The sequence below is a fragment of the Epinephelus lanceolatus genome, chromosome 5 (genome assembly GCF_041903045.1).
Source record: "Epinephelus lanceolatus isolate andai-2023 chromosome 5, ASM4190304v1, whole genome shotgun sequence".
Lineage (NCBI taxonomy): Eukaryota > Metazoa > Chordata > Actinopteri > Perciformes > Serranidae > Epinephelus > Epinephelus lanceolatus.
In genome coordinates this window covers 42,290,721-42,313,662 of record NC_135738.1, presented here as the reverse complement: position 1 = coordinate 42,313,662, position 22,942 = coordinate 42,290,721, and the positions used below count along the sequence as shown (strand labels likewise).

Below are 22,942 nucleotides of genomic sequence, written 5' to 3'. Positions count from 1 at the left end.
AGTTGTGTATCAGATCCAGATGTAAATACCTGGAAATAAAAGCTGAAATGTTGATCTCTTGTCCCATATTCATCTTTTGATGTCAAACCCAAATATTTTCAGTCTACAACAAAAATAAAGGAATTGGCCTCACTGTTCCAATACTTTTGGAGGGCACTGTATGTGAGGGCGCACGAGCGCCCTCCAAAAAAACCCAAAAACAAACAAACAACAACAACAACAACAACAACAACAACAACAAAAAAACTCTCCAGTTTTCTAGACTACCGCTCATTTCCACATCAAGTTAGTGGAGTGGGCGCTGGGGCGCCCCTATTATCATGGCAGTTATGACAGGAATACGGCGGAGGATCAGAGTGCGCAAGATAACGGCTTACCACGACAGAGAAGTCCGACTCCAGGTCCAGTAATTTCCTCTTTCGTTGGTGTCATGACTGCCCAGTAGTACCTGGACAACGGGGCCGTGGCGGCACACAGGTATGTAGCGTGTCAGAGGAGAAACGAGCCGTTCACATTTCTCTCTTGTGGCAGCCAGGTAACAGTCCACAAACCTCACCGCACTTTAGGGACTGTTCTTTACTTATGAAGGGACTGTCAGGGGAGGAAGGTGGCTGGTTGATTTTTATCTTATTTATTTATTTTATTTTGATCCCCCCCTATGTTAATCACTTATTGATGCAGTTAGGGACCGTTCTCCACGGCCAGGCTGTCAGCTGGGTGGGAATAAGTCAAAGTGTGGCGGAGAAGAGGGACCGGGAAAAGAGGCTCCGTTCTCCCCATAGTTAGGGACCGTTCGCCACGGTACCGCTGCTGGGCAGGGTGGAAATAAGTCCTGCAGTTTCAGAGGACCTGGAGAATGTTTTAGGATAGTAATAACATTATATAAGATAATCATATTGCAAAGATAATATATATAAGATAATAACATTAAAGACAAAATTAAATTGCAATACTTTTTCAAAACTTGATGATTTTACCTGTCTGTACATTTTGTATACAAATTCATTAAATAATTTTGCTTGTAAATGTCTATTTGCATCACGTTTATTACGGAAAACACATTATTTGATCAATTTACATTGTGCCCCTAAAGTTCTTTGTGCGCTCCTTACTTTTTCAACTTAGGAGCACATGTGCTCCTTGGGAAAAAAAGTTAGCGTCAAGCCCTGTAGTAGATGCTAATAAATAACACTTCGAGCTATCGCTGTGAAATTGGTATGTCAAGTTGGCCCCTGTTCTCCATCCATGACCAAATCCACATTCTCCTCCTCGCCTCCGTCAGACTTTTTCGACACACATAGATGCCACTACAGCAAGAGCGCAGTGTTTGTTTTCATTTTTCTCTTACCACTTGTGTACTGACTTAAATGAGCGTATGTCATAGCCTGCAATCCCGTAGGTGCTGTCATTGAACAATCTGCATGCATCAAACTTGATGCTGTACCCATGTTGAGAAGATCCATGTCGCACAGTGTAGCTGCACTAAACTTAAGATTGCTAAAATCTCACAGTCTGTAGGAGGCTTAAGAGCAGTGGGTAGCCACAACCTTCAGCAAGACTCTGAATGCCTACTAGCTTCAGGGGGATTTTACAGTAACCTGGGAAACATGATAGTATAATACAAAATATGTCCATATTTCCAGCCCTGGATTAAACTTTTAAAGAAAAATTCTGGCAAACCAGCCTTTAAACAATACCTGTGTTTCAACCAACCAGCAAAGACATTCTTTAACCCAACATTATTCATCAACGCTGAACATATCAAAACGAGTTACCAATGTTAAAAACATGCAGCACATCAGTGAAGGTGATGCTGTTGTCCTGCCTCCTGTCAAACATCGGTAGAGTTGCTCTAATGTTCTCAAAACACAAGATCAGCCAGGCAACTATTCAAAACATTGTTAAAAATGTTTGACTCTCTTGTTGTCAACTATTAAATTGACCTAGGGATGCACGATACTGGATTTTTTTTGCCCAAATCCGATATATAACAACTTATTTGATAAATCCACTTTTTTCCACACCTAATTTTAATGATCATCAATTCTCTTCTGTAGTGGAATTAACATCATGTTATACATACTCTTATGATGACGGCCCACCAGCAGATGGAGACATGAAATACAACGCTTTTCAATGTATGTAATATTCATTTGTGCATCCCTAAATTGATCGCCAACTAATTTGATAATCAATCAGTCTGGGTAATTTATTTTAAGAAAAAAGAAAAGTCTAAGTTCTCTGATTCCAGCTTCTTAAATGTGAGTATTTTCTGGTTTCTTTCCTCTTCTACAATAGTAAACGGAATATTTTTGGGTTGTGGACAAAACAAGACATTTGAGGACATCATGTTGGGCTTTAGAACACAGTGATCAACATTTTTCACCATTTTCTGACATTTAATAGATCAAACAAGTAATCAACTAATACAAACAATAATTGACAGATTAATCGACTATGAATGTAATCATTAGTTGCAGCCCTACTCTCTACTTGATGTAATTTAAGTCAATATGTTTGATCAATTTATTCATACACAGTGCCGCCTACCTCTGTAATACAGGCCAGACAGACATATTGGCCAATACCAGCTTATAGCCCATATTGTTATTGTGTATTTGCTGCCCGATAAGTAACAAGAAATTTATTCATTCATTTCCCATAACCACTTATCCTGTTAGGGGTCACAGGAGGGCTGGAGCCTCTCATTTGACATTGGGTGAGATGCGGGGTACATTCTGGACAGGTCGCCAGTCTATCGCAGGGCTGACACATAGAGACAGACCACCATTCACACTCCCACTCACACCTGCATCTACAACTTAAAGTCACCAATTAACCTAGCATGTCTGGCCTGTGATTGTATTACCTTTCTCCTTCAGCAGCTCTCTCCATCTGGGAAAGGCAACCCCAATGCTGACCCTTGTTTTTTTAATTCGCCGGTCACGCTGCCTTTTTGATTCCTTTTGCACTTTCTTGGCGACAAGGATTCCGTCTCCCGTGATGCTGCATAATACATGATTCTGCATTATGCTCAAAGAGTGGGACTTTGTTATGCGACAGTAGTGCCGCTGGCCACTAACAGCTGTTAGTGGCGCAGTAATGCCTGGAGAGGGATGAGGTGTGTGAGGTTGAGCCACTTGTCAGTTGTCAAAGGACAAGACGTGATTGGTTTGTTTCAATTTACATCCGCCCCAACAGTCCTACGTTGTAAACACAGCCAGCATGGTGAGGAGGGGGTTTGTCAACTCGTGTCGCGTGTGTCTGTGTAGGAGCCTGAATGAATACTCCATGTAGTATCGGATGACATGGTTTCATCAGTGTTATCATAGCTTTTTGGTACACAGCGGCTACAGTTGTTGCAATACATGTTTGAAACAGTGAGGCGCTAGAGTGCGCCATCTGTTTGAATGCAATATATGATTTCAACGTTAGATGGGAGAAATTCCTACACACTGTGGCTTTAAAGCACAGACCCAAATTGGAGTTAACTGAGCATGTCCTCCGTCTGTCTTGCTATCTGTTTCTCATTTAACTGATCAACTGATGCAATATTTACTAAACATCAAAGCTGATAAAGATAGGAATTCTGTGTTTTAGCTTTACAGCTTCTCTTACATGTTGAGTTCAACCAAATCACAAATTTTCTCACAAACCACTATCAAGCTTGCACACATGTTTGGTTTGATCTGCCCACATTTTAAGATATCCATCTCTGAATGTTGGACCACCAATACAAAGCTGCTTGTCGTACAATATGCTTGTCGAAGTTTTAAAATAACATTTACATTTACAATTACATTTGGAAAAACTCAACAGCTACGTGTCTTTCCATAAAAGTCAACCGGCAGAGCACTTTTATGGGATTATGGGACTTTAAATTAAAAGTAGTTCCAATGAAAACTGTTAGTGGTGAGGTCTGTGGTGTGGCAGCAGAGATCTAAGATATGAATATGTCAAACTAAGAAAATAAAAGCATCTGCATGGCTTGATACTATCAGAGATTTGTGAGCGAATGTGTTTAGTGATGTGGAAGAACCCCCTAAAAGGTTCAGTGCGTAGGATTTGGGGGGACAAAATGGCAGAAAGATAATATAATACAATGTATTCTTTAGTGTACAGTCACCTGAAAATGAGAACTGTCATGTTTTTGTTACCTTAGAATGGGCTGTTTATACCTTCGGGTCCTTGTTTATGGAGATCACCATGCCAACCCTAACCCTACCTAACCCTGCCAGAGCCAGGCAAGTCAATAAACTCCTCCTAAATTAACAAGGTTTAAAGAATGTTATATGGATTAAAACCCCTAACCAAACCCAGACTTCTACAGTAGTCCAGGATGGAGAAACCAAACACTGGCTCTGAATAGGGCCCCTCTTGTTTTCATGTTGGCCACTGTAGATAGAAGCCCATCTGCCACCACAGACTTTTTAACGTGAAACTGCTTCATTCAGGGGGTTTTTATTGGTTAAAATCCCCACGTCTGTTTGTTTTGGAGAGGAAGAGAACTCTGCAGTAACTGAGCACCGAGTAAAAATTTACTGAAAGTCTGGATCTTAAGTCATCAGAGTGAAAACGTCAGCACACACTGGCATGTGGTAGGCACCTGTCTCCAACATGCCAAATAACGTTGAAGATACACTGATTTGTAACGTGAAACTGCTTGATTCACTGTTGTTCCTGGTTTAAATCGCAGTTTGTTTTGGAATGGAGGGGACCTTTGTGGACAATTTGGCTTGCGGTAAAAACCTAATGGACATCTGGATTAGAAACAAGGTGAGCACACATTCAGTTATCAGAGAAAAAGGGTGAGCAATGTCGTGGGCAAGCCTCTCCTCTCCAGCATGCCAAACAGCATCAGATAAATATTGATTTGTAACATGAAACTGCTTTATTCAGTGTTTCTACCTCTTTAAATCACCCAGTCTATTTGTTTTGGGGAGGAAAAGACTATAAAAAAACCTGAACAATGAGATATTGTAACCAGAAGAAGATTCCATTGGTTGCAATTTGCACTAAATCCCCATAGACTTCACCTTGAAGAAGTCTAACTATCTGTAGAGCTCCCAGACAAAAGAATTCAGGTAAACTTGATATATTAATTCCATTTCTGTGCATCATGTCGTATCATTCTCAACATTGATCGTTTAGTCGTCAGTAAAACAGCACAGCCTACAGTATGTCATCCATGTTGTATGACAAATATATTATGTTTTTCGCAATGTGTTCCTTAATTATCTAAATACAAACTAACACAGAAATGTACTAAGGGTAACCTTCGTAAATGTTACCTGAAACACGCATTCACCAAGTCTGACCTGTGGCGCTTTGCTTGACGGCCGCAAAGGTAAACACAACAGAACACTTGACATACTTTCTGCACTCCCACCCACTGCGCCATTCGTCGTGTACAAAATTCAAAACCAAGTACTTGCTTTTATAAAATGTCATTATAAGCCATTATGTGCGTGCTACTACCATGACCTTCTTTCGGCTTCTTTCACCTAACTCAAGCAGGTAAGTTGAACGATAGTCAGCATAACGTTCTGTTTTTCTCTGTAACAGCAGACCTAGCTCGAGTTTTGTTGTTAACCTACTGTAACAGTTGTTTAACAGTTAACGTTAGTATTTCATGTTTATACCGAATATACCAGAGCACAATTCAGTTACTGATTTCATACAGAAATGCTCTTCTTCTCGGCGGGGATAACGTTAGCATTACAATACAACATTAATTTGATGCATTCTTCTACGGGGTTTGGCATAGCATTCTCTCCATTTTAAGCTAGCGTTAGCTTACTGACGTGGAGTGGAGGCCCGAGCCCGAACTCCAAGCGCTACACATATATAAGGCAAGGAATGACACAAATGGCGACCTGATAGATTGTCTTTACATAATGCGTCATGTACAGCTTGCGTTTAATAAAAAGTAGCGTGCAACAGATAAAGTTAAATCACAAACCTCCATCGGTTGATCCCCACGTTAGCGGCGCCAGCAAACCACGGGTCCAAGATATAAACACAGCGCACTGTGTCTGCTCCATTAAGGGCCTCCTGCAACACCGGATTATCGTGCAAACGCAGACCTTTGCGAAACCAGTGCACTGAATTCACCACCATGCTGACTTCTTATTCCATCATTAAAGAAGAATCCAGAAGTATCGGTCGAAATGAAGCCAAAAATGCGCTGGTTTAAAGGCTAAAACAGTCACAGTTCAGTAGACTCCCGACAAACTTCATTTGCTGTCAAACGAAAGGCAACACGGAGGGGGCGTGGCCTGAGCGCTGTGCGAGTGGTGTTATTATCCCTGTTTCTGTTCGCTGATTGGGCAAACGGGAAAACGTCAACATGAATTACAAAACGGAACAACTTTGATTGGTTTATTGGCAAATGGTAGCGACAGAGCCCTTGGTGAAGAGCTGTGTCACGTTTCCGATTGGGAGCAGTCAGAGCCGTCTGCTCTACGGCTCTGGGAGCAGTGTCATACCACGTCCCACACGAGTCGAGCTACAATGTAGGTTATTCAGTTCAGTTTTTACATGAACATATTTAAACAAAGCAGCCTCTAGATATTTAACGGTCTTAGAGCTTCTGGTGAAGAACAATGATTTGCTCTTAGCTCAATTCTTGCAAAACCCAACAGTAGAAAATTATATAATTATACAAAAATTAACTCACCCATCACATTATAGTCTCTACAGTGTATGCAAGTTAGAAGTTAGGCTACCATCTAGACTGAAGTAAGTCATCAGGACTGTGAATGTAGCACTTTCTGTAATTTAGACTTCAACACTGCATAAGATAAGATAGAGATAAGATACACCTTTATTGATCCCATAACTGAGAAATTCCAGTGTTACAGCAGTTAAGGGGAAAGAGTCAGATTAAAGATTTCAAAATTTAAACTTAAAAACTTAAAACTTAAAAAACTAGCAGCAGTGAACAAAAATGAGCAGTGGATAAAGGGAGCACATCTAGTGCAAGTGACTGTATGTGCAAAACAGCAGACAGCTGTGGTGTCCATAAAGTGTCAATAAAGTGTCCATGGTGCAGTTTACTGTGAGCAGTGCTGGTTATGTAGTCTGACAGCAGCAGGCAGGAAGGACCTGCGATAGCGTTCCTTCACACACTTTAGGTGAATCAGTTTATCACTGAAGGAGTTCTCCAGAGCTTTTATCTCCTCCTGCAGAGGATGGGAGTCATTAGTCCTCAGAGAGCATCCCACAATAGAGCTGGCCTTCTTGATCAGCTTGCATCTTAGGCTCAGTTAAGGTACTCCATGTAAGAAGGCTTTGAAGAAAAAAAATCTATGATTGAGCAACCAAGCCTAGATACCTCCATGCAGCTTAAAAAAACAACAACCTGCATAACAAATTTGAATTGGATCTAGCTCAACTGATCATGTCCCCTGTTTGTTTTGCTGGCCATTATTCTCATTTAACTGATATTAGTAAGTAATCCTGTGTTTTAGCTGAGCAGATTCCCATCAGCAGTGGTACACAATTTATGGCCCTCTGGCTCACAATAGGGAGCCAGGTGGCCCACCAATCATTTTCTAATTACAATGAAAATAAATTGATTCACTTTTTTTAGGGACTTGGGTGAATGGGTGCAAAAAAGGTATCAAAACAAAGCTTGTTTATTTATGTGAACCTTTGTCATAATTAGCATATCAATTCTTGAGCTATGGCCAAAATCATGTTTTATGAGCCGGTCACCTTCGACCTTGGACCACCAAATTCTAATCAGTTCATTGTTGAGTCCAAGTGGACGTTTGTGCCAAATTTGAGGAAATTCCCTCAAAGTGTTCTTGAAATATTGCCTTCATGAGAATGAGATGGATGCAAGGTCACATTGACCTTGACATTTGACCTTTGGCCACCAAAATCTAATCAGTTGATTGTTGTGTCCCAGTGGACATTAGTGCCAGCTTTGAAGAAATTCCCTCAAGGTATTCTTGAGACATCGTATTTACAAGAATGGGACACACAGGAGGGATGGACAGACGGATGGACAGCCCAAAAACATTTTGCCGGTTTGTTTCGCTTAGGGATGCACCGAAATGAAAATTTGTGGCCGAAGCTGAATAAAATTAAATGCTTGGCCAAATACCGAGTACCGAGTACTGAATACCGTTGTTTAGTTTTTCATTAGTTTTTGCAGATGAACCCCCTCCAGATTAGTGTTGTCACGGTACCAAAATTGGGACCCACGGTACGATACCAGTGAAAATATCATGGTTCTGAGTAGTATCACGATACCACAGCAAAAATTAGGCAGATGTGCCTTTTGTCATTTATAAAAAGATAAATCAATTTCTATAATACATCAATGATATTTCGAAGGAATAAATTACTTATTGACTTATTCATGCTTCAAAAACATCATCAATGAGTGATTAACATAGGGGGGGATCAAAATAAAACAAAAACATAAAATAAAAATCAACCAGCCACCCTCCTCCCCTGACAAGTAAAGAACAGTCCCTTCATAAGTAATGAACAGTCCCTAAAGTGCGGAGAGGTTTGTGGACCGTTACTGCCAGAAAGAGAGAAATGTGAATGGCTCGTTTCTCCTCTGACACGGCTTGGCTGTCCAGGTACTTTTGGGTAGTCATGACGCCAAGAATAGGATATTATTGGAGCCGAATTCTCCGTCGCCGGGTAAGCCGATGGCCGCCGTATTTGACAGGAATATATTCCTGTCCATGTCTGTGACCCCGTTCAACCCACAACCAGCGGGATTCGCCTTTCGTTTCTGCTGCTGGTTGAAATCTGTAGGCTGCTCGCACAGCGTGCTGAATGATTTATTTTGCTCGAACAAAACTATTTTTAGTCGCAAATGCGAGTGCGGTGATGGACGGAGTAAGATATCGCCACACTGCCGACATTTTACTCCGTCTGTCACCGCACGCTGTTTGATTGCGTTATCAAAACACGCTGCTATTATTCGGCCTTGCTTTTCACTTATTCCACCGAATACCGAATGTGTGTTTATTTGCAATATTCGGCCGAATATATTCGGTGCATCCCTAGTTTCGCTCACTAACTAATCCTGCATCTTGAAATGAGCCCTTTAGTCTTTTAATTCTTCAACTGCAATTTACCATACAGATTATATACAGGTCACTCAACTACACACGTAGGTGTGTACGATGTTCCGGTATTATTTATCATAATCCCAAAGGAAAATTTTGCTGCTCACGATAGTTGTTTCTTTGTCTCATCATATCAGCTTCTTATTTGGAGATGACTAAATTCTGATCTGTTTCTCCTAAATCCCCCCTCAGGAGAAAGAAGGAAAAGAATAAATCAGCAGGAGTTATTTTGCTGTGCTCATAGACTTCGTGAAGGTTTCGCAGCTCTGAGAACATATAAAAAACATAGAGTTCAGACTTGAATTTGATCACTGAGACAAATTCCTGAAATTGTGCCAGCTCATTTATAAGCCAAGTCAAGTTTCCTTTAAGATCTTACTGTTATCTAAAGAGCTGATTATTTGAGACAAATAGATTACTGCAGTGAGAGAAGAAAATGAGCATATTTAGATCCTAAACGAGGATCAGGCTGAGACAAGAGCAAGGCTTTTTTTTTAAATTTAAGAAGTATGAGAAAATGGTCAAATCTCATAATGATGTTATATTAATCTCAGTTATGTCTAGGACAAATAGGCTGGACAACGAAGAGATCTTGTTATGACTTTTTTCCTTTAGGATGGTATAATGTATCATATTGCAATTATATATTTGTATCCTTCTAGTCCATTGAATGTTACTGTAACTCAGGGCATTGCTGTAAAAGTGCTTAATGCTCAGACAATTTTCCCTGAATAAACAATGGTTGATGATGATTAGTGTTGGGAAGATTACTTTTGAAATATATAATAAGTTACAGATTATCAGTTAAAATGTAATGAGTAATGTAACTATTCTAATTTATTCATCAAAACAATGTAACTTATTATATTTGATTAACAAATGTTGCAAATGTAACAACTGTGCAATAAAGCTGAACAATTTCCAGAAATAAGTTATGCCAAGAGGAGGTATTGCTGCAAGGCAAAAAGATGCAAAGCAATAAAATAAATGTTATATTCTACATATGAACTTTTTACTAAAGAGAATATGTTCGGATGTAACCCCTTTGTAATCACCAACCTTTTGACTGGTAACTGTGATTTAACTACATATTTTCCCCAGTAACTGTAAGTGATTATAGTTACAATTATTTGTAATTTAATTACATGAAACAAGTTATGTAACTAGTTACTCCCCAATATTGATTATACATGTATACATTATACAATGATACATGAGACATTTTGAGACATTTATGTAATTGCAACTTGGCGAAATGTAGCTGGGTCATGGGAGTTTGCCCATACAGTCTACATGTGCTTTGTGGACTCCAAGAAGGCTTACGATTACCTCCCATGGGGAGTCTTCTGGGGGGTACTGCGGGAATACTGGGTACCAGGGTCACTGCAACAAGCTATCTGGTCCTTGTATAACCAAAATGAGAGCTGTGTCCGCATGCTTGGCACAAAGTCAAACACGTTTTCAGTGTGTGCTGGGCTCTGTCAGGGTTGTCCCTTGTCACCGATTCTGTTTGTGATATTCATGGACAGGATCTCAAGGCTCAACGGGGGGGAGGAAGGGGTCCGGTTTGGGGACCTCTGGATTGCACCTCTGCTCTTTGCAGATGATGTGGTTCTGTTGGCTTCATCACACCATGACCTCCAGCATGCACTGGAGCAGTTTGCAGTGGAGTGTCAAGCTGTCAGGATGATAGCCAGCACCTTCAATTCTGAGGACATGGTTCTCTGCTGGAAAACGGTAAGTTTCCCCCTCTGGTTTGGGAGTGAGTTACTGCGCCAAGCAAGGGAGTTCAAGTATCTCGGGGTCTTGTTCATAAGTGAGGGTAAAATGAAGCAGGATATAGACTGACGGTCTGGTGCAGCGTGTGCAGTGATGCTGGCACTGTGCCAGACTGACATGGTGCAGAGAGAGCTGGGCCAGAAGGCAAAGCTTTCGATTTACTGGTCCATCTATGTCCCATCCCTCACCTACGGTCATGAGCCATGTAGTGACCAAAACAATGAGGTCGTGGATACAAATGAAAAGAGTTTCCTCAGAAGGGTGGCTGGGCTCGGCCTTAGAGATAGGGTAAGGAGTTTGGACATCCTGAGGGAGCTCGGAGGTGGCTTGGGCATCTGATCAGGATGCCTCCTTGGTGCCTCCTGCTGGAGGTGTACCAGACACGTCCAACTGGTGGGAGGCCCCAGGGCAGACATAGAACACACTGGAGGGATTACCTATCTCGTCTGGTCTGTGAACGCCTTGGAATCCCCCAGGAGGAGCTGGAAAGTGTTGCTGGGGAGAGGGGTGTCTGGAATACCTTGCTCAGCCTGCTGCCCCCACGACCCAGCTTCGGATGAGAAGTTGAAAACAGATGAATAGATGAGCCAGTATGTTAGTCACTGTCAGTAACAGTGGTTAAACTCTGGGATAGGTTGTAACATTTTCTTATATTACAACAAACCCAGACTCTTGTAGCCATGAACTAGCTTACCTTACAGCTAAGTGTTTAAACATTAGCACTCACAACTTCTATGAGAGATGTATTCAGAGACACATATTAAATGTGTTATTTAACTATGAAGCAGGCAATGATATCACAAAAATAAATGAAGTAAAATAAACAAATGAACAAAAAACTTATTACCTCAATAAGTATTTCCTTATAAACTTGGCTGTTACTTCCTCACACATTGAAGTAAGGACTAAACTGAGCAAGGAATGAACTACGAATTACCTGATTCACGGTACTTCGTAGCTCATTCCCGATTGGAGAAATTGAAATTATTACATCTATCACGTTACAGCTATCTCCAGTCTCCCCTACTGTAGGGTGTTAAATATCATTGGGCAGACGCGAAAAAACTTGGTGCAAATGATCAGGTTATTTTGATCATCTTGCTTACCTCCAAACAACCCAAAGTCTTGAATGACTCTTTGTAGCAAGCTGACAGGATCAGCAAAAGCCTTTTCCAGAGCCAGTGGCCATATTCAGAAATTGGAGCAGCCCAGGCAGGGCTCTGAGCCCTCCAGCCTCGCATTATACTCCATGCTTGCTAACTTTATACTTTAATGACTTTTAATTATCTGATTTCTCAGATCTGAAACATGTGACAATAGCACAATGCAGCATAAATAAACAATTGTCTTGGGGTTACTTGTATATACATTAATTTCCAGTATTCCAAATAATTAAGTTACACCCACTGCCCCTGATATAATATAGTATGGTTTAATATGATATTATACATAATAATAGTGATAATTATTCTAACTTAACTGTTGGATTGTGCCTGTGTGTTTCGCCCTGTTCTGTGCCAACCACCAGAATATACTTGTTCCCATTAGCACAGAAATATTATTTAGTTATAGTTCGTTATTCATCTAAATTATGTAAAGCATTTTATATCATCACACAACAGGATTGCCATGGGTGGTTGTCCCCAGTTTTTTACCAGTTTTATGGCGACCATAGAGTGACCTCTGTTGGGATTTTGGAGGAAATGCACAAACTGTATTATTTCTGTTAATTATAGACCTCACTCCTGAGATTGAGATCTGAGATTTTGAGATCTGAGATTTTCTTATGGGGAAATATAAAATTCAAAGGACTACAAGTGTTTCCTTCACCCTTGACTGGAGGCCTGTGGTGGTTGTAAATAACTGTGAATCAAATTTAAGGGATTCTATTAAGAACCCTCAAACATGCCACAACATGGGGAGAGTTTTGTGACACGAGGACCCAGCCATTACCATGCCATACCAAGCTGTGACTGAACAGTTGATTGTTTATATGATGTCATTCAACAGTGACTGATGAAGCTCCTCTCAGTGCTTTGCATTTAGTACTAGCAGGTCTATCTATTGAAAAGGTTGTTGTATCAAAGATGAAACCCCATTGTCATAATAAATGTTGGCAAAGTATGTTTCTGCAAAGCATGCATACTTCACATTTGTATGTTATTTTGTAGCAGATAACGTTACGATTCAACAATGCTGTGGATAATGTATGGTTAGGTTTAGGCACAAAAACACTTGGTTATGGAAGAGATCGTGTTTCGGCTTAAAACACTTGATTTGGTGGCACAAACCTCACTGTGAAGGCACAGAAGTTTCTGTAAAAAAACAACCACTTTTCGTAGCACTATCCCCTCTGGAAATATGGCAACAGGTTGCTAAAAACACCCAAAAAAAGCCACTGGAAATGCAGTGAACTTTCTGAAAAACAACAGGTCTTGTTGTTTGTTGGTCTCCAACAGTGGTCTGCTGTAGTGGTGTAGAGGTAGATAATTAAAAGAGGTGTAGTTAGTTGAAAATTAAAAGTGGGTGTACTAGTAGGTACATAGGTAGGTTACCAAGGTGGAAGTGGGTATACACTCCTATATATTCCAGTGGCTTTTGATAATAGGTGGGTGTACTGCCAAAAAAGAGGTTGGTATTTCCCATATAGGCTACCTGTGTATACCCTCCACTACACCACTGGTCTGCAGGTGTCAAGCCACCCATCAGTCCTCTCCACCTCCAGATGACAAAGTCAGCTCATATATTACATCACTTTGGAAACATTAATATAGTATCTTTCATATAAAACGTACAAATTGATTTGTGGTTTGCAGAAACGTACAATGCCAACATATACTTCTGGCAACTTCTAAATGCACTGATTTTGTGATGGAGTTTGCTGCCAAGAAAGAGAGAAAGAACATACTGTAGGTGTCATTTTCTACAGTTTTGTCCTGAAGCACAGAGTGAACATCTGTATGATTTCATCATGCTTAATTAAAATGTCAGAGAGCATTGACTATTTAGACATCGATTTCCCACAGTTGGTGTCATGAGCATTAAAACATCATTTTTTAAAGGTTCCTCAGCAAGGTCCCTCTCTTCATCATATGGACTTAAAGACTGAGGCGGGCATTTCTGAAAGCCAGAAAGACACACTCATGTTACGTGTAAAATATGAACCTCAAAATTTACTGGCCAGGAATGAAAAACTTCTGCTCTCTCATTCCTTATACAGCTTTTCAGCCCCAAGGTACCATCACTCAATCAAGCACTTAAGGATAATCACTGGTGATGCCAAGTGATGTTTGTGTGGATTCAGAGTTTAGGGCTTAAGCCCGGTATACACTGTGCAATTTTGGGCTGTCCAAGACCAGTGTGAGAGAAATGTGGGGATGGTTGTGGCTCTGAAATTTGTCAGAATGTCAGAATGTCAGAAATTTGGGATGTGGTCTCACAGTGTGACTGCTCTTATGACCTTTGTCTACTAACCAACCAATAGAAATGCAGCATGAAATAATGCACTGGCACTAAACCGAAACAAACAGACTAGATAGCAGCTTGCCATGGAGGCAAAAGGCGCCAAAGTCCATTCAGTATGGGAAGCTAAAACATTGTACGACATAGCCCGCGATTCAGTAGGCACTGTTATCATACAGTCTGCATATATCAAACTTGATGGAATGCCCAGGTTTATCAGATCCATGTTGCACAGTGAAGCTTCACCAAACCTAGATTGTTAAAATCTCACAGAGTGTAGGAGGCTTTAGGGTAATTGGTGGTACTGGATCTTCTACACCCTCTGGCAAAGACACCCATCAAGATGCTCATGTCCGTCCGTCAACAAGGAGGTCAATTGACTACACCCTTGTGTCCTTTACCACCAGCTGTTATCACTGAGCAATCAGTTCCCCCAGCACTGAGAATCATTTAAAAGCAGCTCTTAGCTCATGAAGACATTACAGACAAGCTGTTGTTAGGAAGAGCTGTAGGTAGCACACCCCTAACTAGAACGTACCTGTTTTGTATTTGTGTAGTGTCCTGGTGACAGGTAACAAATCAACTGGAACTCCATCAAGAACTGATCATTTAATTGCAAAATGAGGTAAGTAAGTTACAGGCTTAAATTTGTTCAACTTGTAAATGCTTTGGTTTTAAAACTGAAATGTATCTGCAGGGTTTTGTGGATTTCATGCCTGCTGATTGGAAGTATCACCTGTGGCCCTGTGGGAAAGAGTAAGATTTGTTGTCTCCATCAAATTAAAATAACTTGTTTGTTAAGAGGCTCTGTATTTTGCTTGATACTAACAGCTTTATATGAATGGTTACTAAGTAAGCTGGCTTTTTTTTTCTCTCTCCAGAATTTAGTGCAAACAATGCTGACCCAAGCTCCATGATGCGGCTGCCATTTTTTTATGGGTATGGGTACAGTGGAATGGGGGTGAGTTCGGACTCAGGCAGCAGCTTCCCTCAACCAAGTCTATCCAACCCAAGCTCTGACAAAGCTGCTGAACTTCCTGCTCCACAAGATGCCATTTCCAGTGCTGGGGCTGGCAGTTACAGTGGCTCTCCAGTATACTACAGCGGTGCCAACATGGCTGCCGGTAATGCGTTTTATGGTGGCTATGCTAGTTCTGGGGATGAACGGTATGGCTATGACAACAGTGCTCCAAGCTGGCGCTCTGGATCTGCTAACAGCTATGATGGTGGTGACGAAAACTCTGAGCCGGTCTTCAGTGACGTGTCTGATCTGGAGCCAGTCTACTCCTTCAATTCATGTTCAAGCTACCAGAGAGGAAGAGCAGTGTTTGCTCAAACCCGCTACAGCCCAGAAGAGCCTGTTCCCCAGGTCATGCCAGTATCCAGACGCATTAGCAAAACTTCTAAGCCACATAGTCCTGCTAAAGCTCCAACCAAGGGTGGCTTCTAAAGACCCTCTGGTAAGACACAATTCACTTTTTTTTTTTTTTTTTTTTTAAAGTCCATTGATCAACTGACTCACTAATTCATTCTTTTGCAGGTTCCAGGTGACTGCTCATTCTACTAAATGACCTGATAATAAATTGGTTTGTCTTAATTTGTCTTGGTTATTTTGTAGCTAATACTTGCACAGCATGTTAGTGTTACAGCAGCTTGAAATTTTAGCCTCAGCAGCTAATTGGTATGTAGAACCAAACAGTAGTTCAATAACAAATGAGCTTGCCTTACACTGTCTAACACTGCTTTACGTGAGCAATTTTCAATTGCTGGTGTGATGGAGGAGTTGATAGGTAACAAAGGCAGAACAAGCAGGTTTAGGTCATACAATTAAGTCTGACAATCCCATATTCACATACTCCTCCCTGGCTATTTGTAGAACCATCAGTAAACCTAGAAATACAGCAACAACTGAAGAAAAGGAGTAAGCTACCCTCCCTGGAGAGGGTAGCTCAGCATATCTGGAACAACACTTCTCAGACAAACAATGATTTTCACTGATGGGTCAAAGGACCCTGATACTGGATGAACAGGAGCTGCAGTTTTCATTCCACACCACAAAGTACATATCAAGAAAAGAACCACAGATCATTTATCATATGCAGTGGAGCTTTCAGCTATTATGTTTGGAGTGGAAAACAATCATAACACACTAATAGCATCAGACAGCTGGGCAACACTTTCAAGTATCAAAACCATGAAGTCGTGTAGACAAGATCTCATAACTGAAATACACAATCTGCTGTACAGAATGCACAAGAAGGGTCTGATGGTCTGCTGTATTTGGGTTCCTGCCCATGTAGGAATAGAAGGAAATGAAGGGGTTGATATTCTGGCCAAACAATCACTTAAACCACACACTATAAATGCAGAAATTCTGTTAAGTAGGGCAGAGGGTAAATCACTAATTAAGAAACATGCAAGAACACTGGGACATTCAAGACACAGGAAGACACTTATATAAAATACAGAAACAGGTTGGGTTGGGAAAAAGGATGGGCAGGAGGCGGAGGGAAGAGGCAGTCATCACACGACTTAGGATAGGACACAGAGGACTGAATAATACACTACATAAAATAGGTAAACACCCTGATGGCAAATGTAATCACTGTGGTCAGTCTGAATCTGTCCAGCATGTTCTGTTGGAGTGTAGAGCATATGAGGAGGAAAGGAGGGCACTGATAACAGCAGCAGAGAATGCCAAGATATGTTTAAGTGTAGGGAACCTGCTCGGAGTAGAGTCAAATAATATATTCAAACATTTAATCATATCTAAAAGATACAAGGCTGATGGAGAGGATTTAATTTCCCCTTTTGTTTTTTGTTTGTTTGGCTTTGTTTTGTTTGTCTGCAAATCTACTGTCCCACACTCCAGTCCAGTAGGTGGCGGTAATGCACCTTCAAGTTGGTTGCCAGCCGCCAATAAACTCCATAGAAGAAGAAGAACAAGCAGTAGAAGAAGAAGCTGTTTATAGCAGCATGGCTAGGTTGGCTCAGATTAAAAACTAATGCTGTAAATCATCTCCAGACTTGTGCATGACTATAAACTTGGTTGTCTTACGTTATGTTAAGGCAAGATGACGTCAGCTATCCTCTCAGCGATAAATATTCTTACAAAACCTCTTGGCGGTAAGTGGATAACTTAGCTTGACACCTCGAGGATAACTGATGTTACCAATAGCAGTACATTTAACGATTCTGAGATACGTAATTAATAAGTACAGCGTGGTATGGATAGCATTTTGTACGTACTTAAACAAATGACAAGGTGCATGAATAAAATGTATAAGTATAAAAGCAAGTGTTTGGTGGTCACCTTGCCAGTTTCAAAGTGTAAAGTCAGAAGCATGTAGCCGTTTATTTAGTATCGCTGTATCGGTCAGTGTTTTCAGACAGATATGCAAAGTCCCCAAAATGAAGTTCCAGCCGTGACTCGGTGTTGTGTGTGAACATTACAGATGAAAGGTAGCAACTGAGTACACTTAAGTATTCGAAGTTATGAGCTGACCTGCTGCACATTCCTAACACATTGACAGGGTGTCTGCAGGTCCTTAGGAAGTCTTATTCATGTTTTTAATATTAGGCCTTAAAAGTAATTAAAAAGTGTTAAATGTTAAATCTTAAGGTCTTAATAGCGACAAACATCTAACTCCATTTATCCCTATCTTTTAATTTCTTTATATTGAGTCAAAGCTCTTCTAGGTTTAAGTCTGTGATGTTATAAAATGTTGTTAAATGATGTTATCTGTAAAATCTACCGCTGAACATGATACTGTCTTTTCACTAAATTTGCACTCACCTGTTGGCAAAATATAGATTCATCTCACTCGCTCTAATAACCATATTCCTACATAAGAGCTACCTGTGCATGGGACCACATCTACTTCTGACATTTGTACTTATTTGGATTGCTTGTATAAGAATACAACAAAAATCTGTCTTAAATTCTGTAAAAATGATCTTGAAAAGATCTTAAAAGCACTAGATTTAAGTGTCTGATACCTGTAGACACTCTGATCCACTCGATGTTCTTTATTATTTTCATCTGACATTTGTCTGTGTCCCCGATGGTGCTTGTTAAATTGTTGTGTCACTTAAACCATGCATTCAATGTGATACAATGTGTCAGCAGCACTGGGAAACAGTCTACATATTAGGGCTGCAATGCTAGGCAAAAAAAACCCAGAACACAGATTGTGATTATTTTGACAGATAATATGACATGAGTTGCAATTTTTTGGGGGGAATGGTATTTTTTGCTTTTGATTTTCACTAAAAAATATATATAAAATGATGTGATTTTTGCTTGGGTCTGTACCAAACAAGGATGTTCCCTTACGTCTGGGATATGATTCCTAGGACAGGGCATCTCTGTAGCACCACAGTGTTTCACAGATAATGGTATGTTGTGATACATATTACTTTTATCAAAAAAATGCAGCATCCTGTGATTTGGATGTTGCAAATGGCCATATTGTGATTTTGCTAATACTTCAATTCAATGTGCAGCCCTACTACATGCAGTCCTCATAATCCTGTACAGAATTGGTAATGCACAACCCACAATGTGATGTTCTGTGTGCTGTGTTCTGCAGAGGCGACTCTACACAATGCTCAGTCCTCACACCAGGAGGCTCTCCTGGCAGTGCTGCAGGCCAACAGAGCCCTTCTCCTGGAGCAGCTTCAGAGCGAAAGCAGCTATGAGGAGGTGAGGAGGCTTAGGGAGGAGGTGATGGCGGCAGCAGACTGGTTCTCCAGCAACACAGAAGACGTCACATGGGCCTTTGTACAGGAGTGTCTCCTGCTGCTCCTCACCTTAGCACAACACCTGTCTGCTGAACTTGAACTTTTCAAGCAGACCCCTGCTCCATCTGCAGCTAAACAACGCACCCCTGAAATGGCTCCACCTTTACCTCCTGATGTCCTCAGCGTCACCCAGCAGAAGACGGTTGGAGCAGCTCTTCAGTTCGTGGTTTCTCTAGGGCTCTGCCCGTATTTGGCCCCTGGAGTGGGTGTGCCGCTGGGTCGCAAGTCAGCGTTTGGAGCCATGGTGGAAAAACTTGTCCACGGTGGGGCTGTGCCAGCAGGGGGGCGCCGCCTTCTTACAACCACGAATGTCCTTTTGAAGTTTGCAGAGCTGTCATCTCTTGCCACAATTGTGTTCACACGGCACCTGGGGGATGTAATGGCAGCGCTGTGCCAGCTTGGCTACCAGCCACGCCGGGCAGAGAGACGTGGCACAGAGGTTGAGAAGGTAAACATCTGGATATGATAGAATGCTGTCGAAACTGCTTTTGATGAGTGTTGTCAAGAGAAATAAAAGTTATCAATTTTCTTTCTTGAAAACCTTTGAAATACAGGAGCTCAGTGGGGAGGAATGTCGAACTTGCAAGGAGGCCCTCAAAAGCCTTCTAGGAAAAGTCTACCAGCCGATTGTCATCAAGGAGCTGTTGATCCTCCAAGGTGGACCCAAACAGGTCTGCATGTTTATGTTTGGTGAGAGAAACAGCTGGAAAAAGGAGTGTTAATACTGTGGTTTTCAGTTGAAACATTTGAAATAATTACAGTGTGTAGCTGCTGCCCCTTTGTAAGATGTTAGCAGTGTCCAAACACTAAACAAAGAAAGTCAAACTGAAAAAGTGCAACAGGTTTAAGTGTCCAAATAATTCAATAATAATACAACAATAGTTGCCATGATACATGACATTTAGTTTAATATGCTTTATAAAATTATTTAAAAACTCTATTTCGCTATAAAACAGAATAATCTGTATAAACAGATTCTGCATCTGTAGGCAATGGGACAAGATTTTGGTATCGCAAACATTGTGGTTTCTGTTTGTAGTCCAAGTACTACTGACCAATCACGTTTGAGTGGCAGTTCATGTGAAGTGCAAAAGAGCCGGAACACACTGGCTAAAATAAAAATCCAGAGCCCGTCGGCTGTCATCTTACAAGAATTTAGCTTTTTTTAATTTTTTTAATTTAGATATCTGTTTATTGAGATTAGCTGAAATGGCCGATGCATGGAAAGGGAAGTCTTGACCCAGATTTATGCTGGCTATACTGGATTAGCCTGAACTTTGTCTGTTGCCCCCAGAGGCTTAACTTTGTCAGACCAATAGCTGTTGGGTTCTGATGAGAAGACAAATATGCTTCTCTATTATTGAAGTTGCCCTTTGGTGGTTTCCCTTAAAGCTATACTATGTAGGATTTTCCTAAAAACGATGCATAGACTCATACAGACATAATTCCTCTCAGTCATCACGTATGACCCACTCTCAGTGTGTGGTGGTGTATTTATTTTTGTATTTTTCTGCAGAGACCTGCCCTCTACCTGTATTTACTTGTTTTCTTCTTATTTTCTGAGTTTGGGGATTTAATGAGTGTGTACCTCCACAGCGCTCAGGTGAGGTCAGGGCTTTATAAAAAGGTAGCGACCAGTTGCCAGACCGTAAGTAGTAGGCAGGGACATAGCACCGAAAAACACAAATACAGTGAGACAAAAGACAGAACGAGAGTGAATCTGGGGTTGGCTTTTACTTTAGCTGTCAAGCGTGTTTACAAAGACTAACAGACAATCCTCAGATTTCCAAATAAGGTGTTTGTGAGGCTCACATGTCTGTGGGGACTTGTTTTATATGTACTGTCCCTCCTTCCAGTCTGGTGCAGGAGGAAGCTCCAACAGCAGGGCAGCTCTGGGATCAGCTCCTGCCTGGCTGAGGCGTCTGTGTGGTCAGCTGCTGTCCGAGCGCCTGATGCAGCCTAACGGTGTCCAGGCTGTAGTCAGAGCCATCTTGGAAGGAGGAACAGGTGAGTAAGAGAGGAGTTAATGAAGGAAGAAGGGAGGAAGGAAAAGTAGTGTGGACAACAGTCTAACTGAAATAAGAAGAGACATAAATATCCACTTAAATGTAATGCATTAACTGCGTTAACTATTCAACCTGAACAACAACAGCACTAAAGTAAAACATCAGCATTGCACTGAGTTCTCTGTCTCCAGCACACTATGTTCGCCCCTAATGAATCTTTTTATAGAATTTAAATTTGATGTATCCGGACCAAACTGAAGCGCTGTGTCTGTCCTGCAGGGGGCGAGTCAGACTGGAGGAAATGTGACGGTGTGGCCAAGATTCTGGTGACCTGCCCTCAACAGTCTGCATCAGCAGACACCTACTACGGACAAGTCTGTCATCAGGTCAGCTCAACACACACATGTACACACACTGGAATATGCACTAGTCAGGGAGTTAACATGCCCTAAAGAAACCAGATTTCTCAGAGATAGCAGGTTACACAGGTACACTGCAGTCATCAGGTAATTGTGAGTCTGTGTATACATGCAGCGGACTGTATTCTGGCTAACTTCTTTTAATTGTATCAATGATAGAAGATGCTGTTTCCTACCTTTTGTTTCGGTATGTGACAGACAGACAGACAGACAGACAGAAGAAACAGCTTTTTTTCATAGCAAGAATGTGTCAGAATTTTACAGATAGTACTTAAAATAATGGAATTATTTTGAAGATGAGGTTGCATCACTATGTGATTTATCCTTCCTTTCATCCTGCTGCTCTGTTGTCAGTGGTAGTTTTGTCTTTGCGCATGCACACAGACTTTGCACAAGTCCTGCACATGTGGGCATGTAAAAAGCAGATTAGAAACCATGTTCATGACCAAAAAAAAATCTGAATTCTCCAAGAGAAATCTAGCTAGTGAAGTCAGTTGGGGCAAAAACATGAGCAGTCAGGTGATCAAACAGTTTGTAAAATTAAAACCCAGAGGGGTGCACTTTGAAGCAAGTTGGACAGAGCCAGGCTTTCTTTGCCTTAGTTGGCGCAACAAAATCTAAATCTGCAGTCAGAGATAACAGGTATCACAATGGTGGTTATCAGCTTGCTCTGTTAACCCATGAAGCGCACCATTTCCTTAGGCTCTATGTGCACCTGATACAGGGGGTTGTTTGGTGTATCATTTAAGTCCTCCACTGCGCAAAATGGATCGATAGCGTGCCGCCTACTCCCGCCTCTGAAGAATATGAAAAAAATTATAACAGCAAAAAGCAACTCTGTTTCTTCAAATGAATGCAACAGAGCAGTGTTGGCAGAAAATTACCAGTTGTGTAAACTCCTAAGTTAATATATTAATCTCATCACTCAATGAACTCTCAATGCTACTGTTTATTTCTAACTTGCCAGCTGCACATTCTACAGCTCTTAAACCTTTAACTTGATGCAGCACATTTAAATGTTTTACTCAAGAACTGCATTTAGGTGTGAAGGAGACGTGGAAATCACTTCATCTTTTGGCCAAAGAAAAGTGAAATAAATGTTACTGATTGAATATTATCTGTCGTAATAAATTCCAATGGACTAATCAGTTTTGTAATGGGTGTTTTATTTGTTTAGTTATAAACAAACTTTAGCAAAGCAGAATTGCGTATAAAAACTTTGAAGTTGTAATATTATGTTTTGAAGGAATTACACTGCATTTTATATTCAAGTAAACATCATACTGATTAATAATATGGTGAACTTTTAATGTATGCAACAGTGATTTTATAACAATTACTCACAGTGTGATTCCTTAAATACGTGAAGAAAACT

At 40.9% G+C, this 22,942-nt stretch overlaps 3 protein-coding genes across 4 annotated transcripts in view; 2 read left to right on the top strand and 1 right to left on the bottom strand.

Annotated features, from left to right (window-relative positions):
- The window catches only part of cry2 (cryptochrome circadian regulator 2), a 33,554-nt gene extending 27,263 nt beyond the window's left edge, over positions 1-6,291 (bottom strand). Inside the window, exon 1 of the mRNA XM_033635021.2 lies at positions 5,963-6,291. Within this exon, the coding sequence (XP_033490912.1) occupies positions 5,963-6,120 (158 nt within the window). The 5' untranslated portion in view covers positions 6,121-6,291. The remainder of the gene's footprint in view (positions 1-5,962) is intronic.
- Positions 6,292-14,802: 8,511 nt separating this feature from the next.
- Positions 14,803-15,936, top strand: LOC117262690 (uncharacterized). The gene is made up of 4 exons (XM_033635774.2): positions 14,803-14,964; positions 15,037-15,095; positions 15,221-15,799; positions 15,880-15,936. The coding sequence occupies exons 1-3, from the start codon at positions 14,960-14,962 to the stop codon at positions 15,787-15,789; spliced, it is 633 nt and encodes a 210-aa protein (XP_033491665.2). The 5' UTR covers positions 14,803-14,959; the 3' UTR covers positions 15,790-15,799; positions 15,880-15,936.
- Positions 15,937-17,282: 1,346 nt separating this feature from the next.
- Positions 17,283-22,942, top strand: part of tango6 (transport and golgi organization 6 homolog (Drosophila)) — a 32,761-nt gene continuing 27,101 nt past the window's right edge. For both annotated transcript variants that reach the window (XM_033635947.2, XM_033635948.2), the window contains exons 1-5: positions 17,283-17,465; positions 18,932-19,590; positions 19,697-19,813; positions 20,999-21,149; positions 21,428-21,534. In XM_033635947.2, the coding sequence (XP_033491838.2) occupies positions 17,414-17,465; positions 18,932-19,590; positions 19,697-19,813; positions 20,999-21,149; positions 21,428-21,534 (1,086 nt within the window). In that variant the 5' untranslated portion in view covers positions 17,283-17,413. The remainder of the gene's footprint in view (positions 17,466-18,931; positions 19,591-19,696; positions 19,814-20,998; positions 21,150-21,427; positions 21,535-22,942) is intronic.